The 11,717-nt window shown below is 56.6% G+C and overlaps 1 protein-coding gene across 1 annotated transcript; it reads left to right on the top strand.

The window, feature by feature from the left end:
* Window positions 1-5,841: 5,841 nt before the first annotated feature.
* Window positions 5,842-9,630, top strand: LOC306948329 (scavenger receptor cysteine-rich type 1 protein M130-like; the record flags this gene model as incomplete). Its single annotated transcript, XM_079537915.1, has 12 exons — window positions 5,842-5,905; window positions 6,017-6,337; window positions 6,412-6,726; window positions 6,806-7,108; window positions 7,201-7,515; window positions 7,591-7,905; window positions 7,976-8,284; window positions 8,361-8,711; window positions 8,830-8,976; window positions 9,062-9,151; window positions 9,230-9,313; window positions 9,467-9,630. The coding sequence occupies 12 exons, from the start codon at window positions 5,842-5,844 to the stop codon at window positions 9,628-9,630; spliced, it is 2,778 nt and encodes a 925-aa protein (XP_079394041.1).
* Between the last annotated feature and the right edge of the window lie 2,087 nt (window positions 9,631-11,717).

Consider the following 11,717-nt stretch of genomic DNA (forward strand, 5'->3'; position numbering starts at 1 on the left):
CTGATGCCATTTCCCTTGGGGAATGCATATCTTCCTATGGTCTGAGTGGGCTGCCTGGGCAGCTCCCCTTTGCCCACTGAACACCTAGGACTTGGCCAAGATGCCAAGGATAGTAAGCTGTGAAATCAGTTCTAAAGCAGAAGTGGCTGTACTGATTTCTCTTACAAAGCACTTCTCCAGTCAGGAGGTGCAGATTGAGCAACAGGCTGACATCAGCTAAAATCATGGGGTGGTGAGGGAGCGGCTCAGATGCTAAACCATGTGGATGTTGCTGAGGTCACCATGTAAGACACAAATTCCCTGATCGAGAAGAAAAATAAGCTAGAATTGCAGCATTGTTACTTAATCCAGGAAACTCTGTCAGTAAAATCAACTAGAGGAACTAGCCCCGCATGATCACACAACGAAAGCTGCCAGTCTTTTACTGGAATTCATAACTGCCTGCATCCTTGGCCATAATGAGTCTTAATTAGCAGTTAATACTGCCTAACACAGGCAATTCCTGCTTCTCTCCCTGCCTCTAATGCCCTCACTATAGCCAGCCCTTTGCTCACTCATTATCCCAAGTGCCTCAATTTCAGAAAGAAGGCTCAAATGGATTTTCCATTAAACTTTGTTCTCAAACACCTACTCTCAAATCACATTGCCTCTCTGATCAGTCAATTCAGACCTGCAGACAAGGAACAGGCTGTCCTATTGCCCTATTAAAAAACACCTTTGGATTTAAGAAACCTAATGAGCCAGAACCACTCATGCATAGTTTACCTGCAATTATGACTGGTGTTAAATACAGACAGGTAACATTTACTGATCATTCTGCTTGAAGTGTAGAGTAGTGTTTAGATGGAATATAAGTCTCTACAAAATATCTCCACCATTTATCTACCTTCTTTATTTGTCCAGAAGCTCACTTGTTTAGAAAAGCCTGTGTTGACATGGCGTGTCTTCACTAATTTCATCATTTTGTCATATTCTTGGAGTCAAATGGGTCTACCTCCCTGTCTGTAAACACGAACATTTTGAGATGAGCAGAATGGACCACAGCTGTCAGCCTTGAAAGAGAAGGAGACCACTCATTTCTAGTGTTTGCCTCTGAAAACCCTTCTCCTTTGCATCTTAAGCTTTCTAGTGCGTGTAAGGCCCTGTGTCATCACAAACTTCCTCAGGTGGGAAGGGCTCAGAATCTACTTGCTTTACGGTAGAGGTCAGAAAGCTGCTTGATCCAGAAGTGGCTCAGTACAGGAGAAAGGAGTTCTTCCTGCACGACTTCAGCCTGAACTGCCCGTTACATCATAGTGACAGCCACATAGAAGCCTGCAAAAACAAACCTGAAAGGAACTAATCTGTAAGTTGAGGTGTCTGAAAAGGAAGAAGCAAGGACAGCGAGAACTGTTTTGTCTCTATAGCCACATCCAGCCTAAGAAACACCAGTGCATCGTGAGACTGAGAAGCAGGAAGAAAAAAAAAATGACACCGTTTTCATTTTACATCAACCGGAAAACTTTTTTTTTTTTTTCCCACCAGATCTCTCAGATGCGCCTTCTTCTGGCAAGGCACGGTACGAGCAGGTCTGCTATTCCACGTCACCACCAACACAGGGCTCCTTATCATCAGGCAGACCTTTAGTCTCAATCAGATTCTGTTTAACTCTTAGGTGAGAATATCGGAATTGAGTAAAACAGCAGCTATGAATGCAAGCAAACTCTAAGGCTAGGAAGCAGAATCTCTTCTTGGCCAGCATGTAACCTTTATTCATTTTCTTCCTTGAGAAAGGGTTCATATTTTGCCTGATGTCTGCAATAACCAAACAGGGGAACACAGTATTCATTTGCCAAGAGCAAATTTTTTATTCCTTTGGGAAACCAGGGGATTTTCCTTGCTTTATACTACAAGTTAGAATTCAGGAGAGGGAGGAAGGACAGCAGGCAGCTGCCAGTGCTACCCTCCAGGATCATTACAGTTTGCATTGCCAACACACCTGCCTAATCTTGTCATTGAAAAGCAAGAAGGCTCATTTTCCTATAAGTACTTTCCACTTTGTCAGTCTTCATATACATTAGCTCTGCTTCCTCAGGATGTACAGCACTGTCATAACTCGTCTGAGCCTTCTTTCCTGCAACAAAACAGATCTGAGTGACACTTCCCTCTCACCTGACTGCTTGAGGCTACCCGTAATGGCAGGGCATCTCCCCACTCTTAGGCCTTGCCCAGCCTGTGACCAATGGCTGCATTGCAGGGGGCCGCTCTGGGAAAAGAAATGTGCGGGTTGGCTGTGCTGATACTACCTAGACCTGTTCCTGAGGTCAGGGAGAGAAGAACTGGGGAACGTGGGCACAGCACCTGGTGCTTGACCAGCAGCCTCAGAGCCTCATGTGCGTTCATACCCTTCCTACCTATCTCCCTGCTTTGTTCCTCCTGCTCCCACCATGGGCTTGCAGAGCTCTGCAGTTTGCCTGCACTCCTCCTAGTCCACCTCCTGGCCTTGTTCAGAGTCTTATTGGTTGCAAGGTCCAGGTTGATTTTCCTGGAAGGGCACCTGTAGCTAGATCCACTAGCACAACCAGAGGTTTGTTTCCTGGCATCATTTCCATTTTTGCTTTGTCAGGTCTGCATCTCAGCACTGTTCTCTTATTGTCTTCTTACTATTTTCTTCTTACCATCATAACACAGAAGTCTTCAATCAGTCCTGCATGCTCACGTGCCCTCACTGATGAGCGTGACAGATCAGATGTGGTTACCGTCAATTCCTACTTTTATTATTCAGTGTTGCACTGGAAAAGGCCTTCATTAGAAACTCTCAAAAGAGCACTCTCCTAACATAAATGCTTACACGTGGCTTTTGTGCCTATGAGCTGCCTTCCTTTTTCTCCCTCTCCTCTTCCTTACTTTACCACTAACCTGGGGATTTGCTGACTTCTGTCCCGTTGTGCTGAAAAAAAACAAAAAAAAACCAAAAAAACAAAACAAAAAAAAACAAAAAAACAAAAAAACAAAAAGATACTTCACAACTGAAAGACTTTGCACCTCTTTTTAACTGCCAGAAAAGTCAGTCTGAGACATCTGAAGTCCATCTGCAATCATTAGATCATTTATAATCACCTGTTTTATTTGATTTATTGCTAGCAAAGGAAGCCTGAGTGGCCAGGACAAATTTGCAGCTAGATGTTTTGATAAGTAAATCTGACTGAGTGAGCTGACTCTCACCCTGTGCTTGCTGATAGGATCACCATTTCTGAGAATGTTCCTTGTCAGTGAGAAGGGGACAGGTCTTACAGAGCTCCCTCAGAAACAAGAGACATTGTATCAGAGGTCCAAGTCATCTCCCACACCTGTCTCTTCGTTCAGACTATTGGCATCTGGAGTACCAAAGAAAGGGAGCGAATCAACTACCTTCGCACTGGAGTCTCAAGTAGAGGAGCATCAGTTCATACAGTTTCAATATTTCCCTGCAGGTGGCACATTCCCCCAAGGACTGTGCCGCAGCTCAGTGCACGCAAAGCTCTGCAGGTTCCTGGGCCCTTCTAGGGCCCCAAGCCCCCTTGCCTGCAACCCCACGGATGCGCAAAGCCACAGTGCTATCACCAGCACTGCAGGTGGCACAGCAGCTGCATGCAGTTGATGTCAACACAGGGTACCTGTGCAGGGGAAACTTTCCCATTTGGGGATACTCCTGTCCTTGTGGAGACCCACTCCCCGTGGGCACAGCCACAGACTCAGCTCAAGGATATGCAGTGCCCAGGAAGGCTGGCTTACATCAGGGAAATATTGTACCAAGCTCCCATGCTGGGGATGCATGATGCCAGAAGAGGAGCCAAACCTCATGTTAGGGCACAAAGCAGGGTCAGAGCATTCCAGCAGGTTCCTATACACTGGTGACACATTCATCCTAGTGATAGAGGAGCCATCGAGCAGAGGTGCTGTGCTGGAGCTCTCTCTCACTCACATGGAAGGGCAAGAGGAGAATGGAAACCTCAAGGGCAGCCTTGGCTGCAGTGCGATCACCAGTGGAGTTCAGGATCCTTAAGGCAGCAAAGAGGGCACAGAGCGAGATCACAGCTCACAGCCCTGGGCCTCACGACAGCAGAGGCAGGCCTTCACAAACAGATCCTTATGAAATTACTTTACCAGAAAACAGAAGCCCAAATATAATAATGAATTCAGAAAACTGCCATGTCTACTTAACAAGAAAGACTGCGTGTCCCCACAGACACACAGGTGCAGGCACGCTGCCACACGCCGCGGTTTCAGCCGGCAGGCAGCTGAGCAGCACCCGGCCGTTCGCTCACTCCGCCCCTGCCCCCAGTGTGCCATGGGGGAGAGAGCTGTAAACAGCCTCGAGGGCAGATACAAACAGAAAAGGGCGGAAAGCAGTTACAGAAATTCAGATGATAACTGTAGTGTGTGCATCCCCACACGCATTCACAGCCTTTTCGCACACGTTCTGATAAGCAAACCTGAGTCAGCTGGCTCTCACCCGGCGCTTGCTGGGAGGATCTGCACTTCTGGGGACACCTCTGTTGGCAGTGGGAAGAGCACCCCGTGAAAGAGCTCCCTGTGACACCAGAGACATCGGGCCGGGGGCTGAGCCACCTCCTGCACTTGTCTGTCACCGCGGTCTGTAAGGACCCGCAGCGGCTGAGGGCAGGATTCCCCTCCCTGACGTATGCTGCCGAAGGAGGGTGCCGAGCAGCCGTCCTGCCCCATCAGCTCTGTGCCACCGCTGCCATCAATCAAGGAAGAATGGTGGCCTCCTCGCTCGCTCGTCCATCCCATGAGGGCCAGGCCTTCCCGCCAGGGCGGGAGCGATGCCCGGGTGCTGCCAGCATCCCCGTCCCGCATGCTGCATCCCCGCACCCTCAGCAAGAGCCCGGCCCCACAGCCGCGTTCCCCGGTGCCCACCGAGCCGTGCTGCCACGCAGTGACCCTGCAGCAGGGCCGGGCGCTGCCCCACATCCCAGCCCTGCGGACAGGCAGGGTTTTGCTTTTGAAAGCGGCCGCGCACCCATCGCACACTTCCTCCTTCCCCACACCGGGCTGCACGCGGGGACACGGGCAGGGACAGCTCGGCCTGCTGCCTTCCTTCCCCTGTGCAGTTGGGGTTGCTGTGCTGGCCTCGCAGCAGCCGCACAGCCCTAGGACTGCAGCAATCTGCAGCTGTCCCTGTGTCTGCTCCTGCAGCAGCGATAGCAAAGCGGGGCAGCAAGACCTTCCTGCATGCTGCAGGCTCGAGTAGAACAGCATCACCTTATGCAGTGTATTGCTTCTGTGCGGGTGGCACGGCAGCTGTGTGAGGTTGCTGTTGACACTGGGTCCCCATGTGATGGATAACATCCCCTCTTGTCTGTGCTGCAGGGAGAACATGGTGCTGCATGTGCCCCAATGCAGACAGTGTTGTGAGGGGCTGGGGATGGTCCTCCAGACTATATCCTGGTCAGGATGTGAATGAAACTGCTGCCTTTGGAATCACCATGCCAGCTCCAGAACCTCACAATCATGGGGTGGGCTCTAGGCTGCAGAGGGAGAACCTGTTTGGTCCTGTCCTTGCTGGGACTCGCAATAAATGGTCACAGGCCATCCTCACAACAGGGACATGCAGCATGCAGGCAGGCTGGCTCTCCTTGGTGACATGCAGGCAATGAACACTGATGATGGAGCTGCATGACGCCAGAAGCAGAGAATTCTCATATTTGGGCACGAAGCAGGTTATTGGAGGCTGGGACCCAGCAGGCGGCTGATAACCCTGCTGATAACGGCTCCCACCGCACCTCGCCATCCCCATTGGCTCCTGCCAGCAGGGGCTGCCTATATCTCCCCCTCCCCATCCTGGGCTGCAGGCTGTGCATGTGGGGCACGATGATGCCTGCCAGGGTGCTGGGGCTGCTCCTCAGTTTGCAGCTCTGCATGGGTGAGTCGTGGGGCAGTGGGGTGGCCGTGGGACAGGGGGAAGCAGAGGGGCAGGGTTGCAGCCATGGGACAGCCACCCCCTGGCTCAGCCATGTCCCCGGGGTGCCCACAGGCAGCGAGGAGCTGCGGCTGGTGGATGGCGGTGGGCGCTGTGCCGGTCGGGTGGAGGTGAAGCATGAAGGCGAATGGGGATCCGTCTGCAGCTACAACATCCAGTGGCACATGCAAGCGGCCAGTGTGGTGTGCCATCAGCTGGGCTGTGGCACGGTGGCCCATACGTCCCCATATGCCCCATTCGGGCAAGGCAAGGGACGCATCTGGCTTCATCCGTACTACTGCCGCGGCACTGAGACCAAGCTGGAGAACTGCTTTCACTATGGCTGGGGGAACCACTTCTGTGGCCATGAGTGGGACGTTGGGGTGATCTGCACAGGTGAGGCAGGGTGACTGGGATGCAAACACAGTGCCAGGAACCCTAGCCAGGGCTGAGCCTAATCCCTGATGCAGAGGCGCTGGAGCTGCGGCTGGTGGATGGTGGAGGACCCTGTGAGGGGAGAGTAGAGATGAAGCTGCGGGGACGCTGGGGCACAGTGAGTGACATTGGCTGGAACATGAATCATGCTGAGGTGGTGTGCCAGCAGCTGGGTTGCGGCTCGGCTTCTCACACCACATTTACGTGGGATATTTCGCAAGTCCACACTCCTCTTATGTTGGCCATTGAAAACTGCAATGGGAAGGAGAAGGCCATCTGGGAGTGCAACATTTTTGGTTGGGGTCCCTACAATATTCCTCGTGTTTATAACGCATCTGTGGTCTGCCAAGGTGAGAGCTGGGGGCATATGGCACTATGGGGAGGCCATCAGTCACATCCCCCTGCCCAGCAGCCCACTTCCCTTGGCAGGGTTCTCCCGGCTGGCCAGAGGGGAAAGTGAGTGCTCAGGGAGACTGGAGGTGCGGCAGGGCCAGGCCTGGGTCAGCATCTGTCACGGCCACGTGGATCTCATGGCCGCCCACGTCGTCTGCAGAGAGCTGGGCTGCGGGACAGCACTGGCCCTATATGGGACTGAGCAATTTGGTGCAGCAGAGGGGCCATTCTGGCATGGTGCCTTTGAGTGCAACGGCACTGAGCCCCTCCTGTCTGCTTGCACGCAGCGGCCTCCGCACATCCAGACCTGCACCCAAACCACAGCCATCATCTGCTCCTGTAAGTGCAATGGCTGTGGATCTGCAGGGGCCCTGTGCAGTGTGGAGTGCTCAGGGGGTCCCTCACTCCACCAACCCCTCTCTCTGCTGCAGACTACACCGGGTTACGGCTTGTGGACGGAGGCTCAGCCTGCACCGGGCGGGTGGAGGTGGAGGCACAAGGGGTGTGGGGACCCCTGTGTGCCACTGCCTGGGACCTGCCCGATGCCCACACCCTCTGCCACCACCTGGGCTGTGGCTCTGCAGTCTCCTTGCCCCCGCCAGGCCATTTTGGGATGGGTATGGGGACACTGCGGCGTGATGCCCTCAGCTGCAGTGGGAGCGAGCGGCATCCAGGCGAGTGCCCTGTGGAGGTACTGGGGCAGCCCGCCTGCCCCCCTGGGCACACCGCTGCCGTCAACTGCTCAGGTGGGTGTGGGGACCATGGGAAGCTCCAGTAGGTGGGGAGCAATGCCAGTTCCCACAGTACAGCCGCTGTTGCAGGTGTCACCGAGCCCCTGAGGCTCCACGGTGGGGAAAGCCGCTGTGACGGACAGCTGGAGGTGGCCGTGCGCCCCGGTGTCTGGGCCCGTGTGTCTGTGGGGCTGTGGGACAATGGCACTGCCACCGTGGCGTGCCGGCAGCTGGGCTGCGGTGTGCCTGAGAAAATCTATGCTGCACCAGCCAATGGCTCGGGCCCCATGGAGCTGCAGGAGCTGCGCTGTGTGGGCACCGAGGAGCTCCTGGCACAGTGTAACATTTCAGGGATGGCCACAGAGCTCAGCAGGAGCCCTGAGGATTTGGCCATTGCCTGCTCAGGTGAGTGCACAGGGAAGGGCCACGAGCACAATGCTGCCATCCCCATCCCTAGCCCAACCCACCCATGCAGGAAGCAAGCAGCTGAGGCTGGTAGGCGGCCCGGGGCGCTGTGCCGGCAGGGTGGAGGTGTACAGCGAGGGCACGTGGGGCACCGTCTGCCAGGACACCTGGACCCTGCAGGATGCCACCGTCGTCTGTCGCCAGCTGGGCTGCGGATGGGCCCTGGAGGCACCTGGCTCCGAGCGCTTTGGGCCTGGCACTGGGACGCTGTGGCCAGGTGCCGGGGGCTGCTCTGGCACAGAGGATGCTCTGTGGCACTGCGCAGCCCCAGTGCAGCGTGGCTGCCAGATTGGAGGTGGAGCGGGCGCTGTGTGCTCAGGTGAGTGCCACCATCCCTCTGCATGGGAGCAGCCCCACCGCCCTCGGGGTGCAGTGATCCCCTGACCTCGTTGCAGGGCTGCTGGACCTGCGGCTGACGGGGAGGAGCAGCAGATGCAGTGGACACCTGGAGGTGCTGCATGAGGGGACGTGGGGTCCTGTTTGTGCCAACGGCACCAGCCCCGCCACGGCCACTGCCGTCTGCCGCCAGCTGGGTTGTGGCACTGGGGGAATTCTGGCAGCCATCCCTGCAGAGGGCTCGGAGCGCGCCTGGCTGGGCTGGGTGAGTTGTGAGGAGGGAGCCCGCTCGCTCTGGCGCTGCCCCTCAGCGCCATGGCAGCTGCAGGAATGCGACACCACTGGGATCACCTACATCTCCTGTGACGAGGACACCAGGGACAGCAGTGAGGCTACCAGCCCAGCCCCAGGTAGCAGCCCCTGGGACAGAGACACCCCAACAAAAATGGCTTTGTCCTCGCTCACTGTCCTCTGACTGCTGCCATGAGATCCCCACGGGGCCTCACGCTTCCTATCACTGCCCCACAGCTCTCACCCACAGCGCCGTCCCGCTGACTGCAGCGCCAAGCAGGGTGTCAGCACTCACGGTGCTGTGCGTGGTCCTGGGGACGCTGCTGTGCCTGGCCCTGGCCGCCCTGGCAGTTCTGGCACACCGCACATGGGCCCAGAGCCAAGGTGGGCACCGCTCTGCAGGTTCTCCAACACGGGGCTGAACCTTGGGGACACTGGGGGCACTGTAGCCATGCACGCTGCCTTGCAGGCCCCAGCAAGGATGCTGCCTCTGAGGTTGTGTATGAGGAGCTGGACTACAGCCTGATGCCTGATTACCAGGAGGTGCCCAGCCACACAGGTGGGAGCGGGAGAGTCCCTGGGGCTTCAGGCTGTCCTCATGCCCTGCTGTGTCCCTAACGCTCTTCCTCACCTCCAGGCTCCCTGTCCCAGGGCTCAGGGAAAAAGGTGTCGGAACCCAGTGGGGATGGTGCAGAGGAGAGCAACCTCCAGGTGTCCCCAGGTAGGGGCACGGGCACAGAGGTGCGCTGGGAGGACAGAAGGGCACAGGGCACCCTTCAGAGGGGACACGGGAAAACAGCATTGATGGGGAGGTGAGGGCACAAAGCCCCTCCCATCTGTATCCTCACCAATGTCCCATCCATGTCTGTTGCAGACCCCCTTGCTGAGCCCCATCACAGCCCTTCACATGGCTACGATGATGCTATGGCTGTGCTGGAGGTGTCCGTCTCTCCCCACCTCGGGGACACTCCAGCACAACCACGCGAGGACGCAGGATATGACGACGTTGCTGTCAGCACCCTGGGGACATCGCTGTGAGCAGCCTGTGGGGACATGGCTGGAACAGGGACCTCTGCTCCCAAGAAGGGGCAGCCCTGGCCTTGGCAGCAGCATCACCTTTCCCTGCCTGTTGCACAAAACAGCAGCAAACTGCTCCATTCTCCTTCCTGAAGCTGGGACACAACAGCAAGTTGACTTGTATAAATAATTTTCTATAACTCTTTCCATATGAATATCTCTTCTTTATTAAAACCCCAAATCTGTGGAGAAACTCACTTCCAGCCTTGGATTCCGTACCTGATTCTGTCAGCCACCCCTCGGGGCGCTGGGGCAAAGATAGATTTCAGAGATCTGCCCTTTGGCTCTGGGCACGGGGGTAACAAAGGCAAGAGTGTGAAAGCTGACAGAGATGAGGTGGGACGGCTCCCATGACTGCTGCGCTGCAGTGGAAGGACAACAAGGACGCGTGTCCCCACAGGCACACAGGTGCAGGCACGCTGCCACACGCCGCGGTTTCAGCCGGCAGGCAGCTGAGCAGCACCCGGCCGTTCGCTCACTCCGCCCCTGCCCCCAGTGTGCCATGGGGGAGAGAGCTGTAAACAGCCTCGAGGGCAGATACAAACAGAAAAGGGCGGAAAGCAGTTACAGAAATTCAGATGATAACTGTAGTGTGTGCATCCCCACACGCATTCACAGCCTTTTCGCACACGTTCTGATAAGCAAACCTGAGTCAGCTGGCTCTCACCCGGCGCTTGCTGGGAGGATCTGCACTTCTGGGGACACCTCTGTTGGCAGTGGGAAGAGCACCCCGTGAAAGAGCTCCCTGTGACACCAGAGACATCGGGCCGGGGGCTGAGCCACCTCCTGCACTTGTCTGTCACCGCGGTCTGTAAGGACCCGCAGCGGCTGAGGGCAGGATTCCCCTCCCTGACGTATGCTGCCGAAGGAGGGTGCCGAGCAGCCGTCCTGCCCCATCAGCTCTGTGCCACCGCTGCCATCAATCAAGGAGGAATGGCAGCCAGAGCCGAATGCCTGGCCCTGCTGAGCCCCGATGCCTCCTGCCGGAGCTCTGCACCACGAGCACAGCGGGGCAGCAGTGACGCCCAGGTGCTGCCAGCGTCCCCACCCCGCAGCTGCGTTCCCCGGTGCCCACCGAGCCGTGCCGCCATGCAGTGACCCTGCAGCAGGGCCGGGAGCTTCCCCACGTCCCAGCCCTGCGGACAGGCAGGGTTTCGCTTTTGAAAGCGGCCGCGCACCCATCGCACACTTCCTCCTTCCCCACACCGGGCTGCACGCGGGGACACGGGCAGGGACAGCTCGGCCTGCAGCCTTCCTTCCCCTGTGCAGTTGGGGTTGCTGTGCTGGCCTCGCAGCAGCCGCACAGCCCTAGGACTGCAGCAATCTGCAGCTGTCCCTGTGTCTGCTCCTGCAGCAGGACAGCAAAGCGGGGCAGCAAGACCTTCCTGCATGCTGCAGGCTCGAGTAGAACAGCATCACCTTATGCAGTGTATTGCTTCTGTGCGGGTGGCACGGCAGCTGTGTGAGGTTGGTGCTCACAATGGGTCCCTGCATAGAGAAAACATCCCCTCTTGCCTGTGCTGCGGGGAGGATGTTGGGTCCACTTGCATTCAGATGCAGGCAGTGCTGTGTCTCAACAGCTGATGCAAGGGCCCTGCTGCCAGCATGGGGACTTTATTCACCCCCACTGCTGCCTGAGGAACCACAAAGCCAGCTCTAGGGCTGCACTATAATGTGGTACGCACTAGAGTGCAGAGGGAGGCCTTGTTACGGGTCGGTCTATACCCTGTGGGGACCCTCTCTGCATGGACACAGCCAGAGACGCAGCCCCTACTCAGGGACATGCGCAGCACCCAGGCAGGCTGGCTCCCCTTGCTGACACACAGGCAGTGAGCCCCGTGGTGGGGCTGCGTGACGCCAGAAGCGGAGACAAGTCTCATATTTGGGCACGAAGCAGGTTATTGGAGGCTGGGACCCAGCAGGCGGCTGATAACCCTGCTGATAACGGCTCCCACCGCACCTCGCCATCCCCATTGGCTCCTGCCAGCAGGGGCTGCCTATATCTCCCCCTCCCCATCCTGGGCTGCAGGCTGTGCATGTGGGGCACG

Source organism: Tetrao urogallus (assembly GCF_951394365.1).
Source record: "Tetrao urogallus genome assembly, chromosome: 6".
Classification (NCBI taxonomy): Eukaryota; Metazoa; Chordata; class Aves; order Galliformes; family Phasianidae; genus Tetrao; species Tetrao urogallus.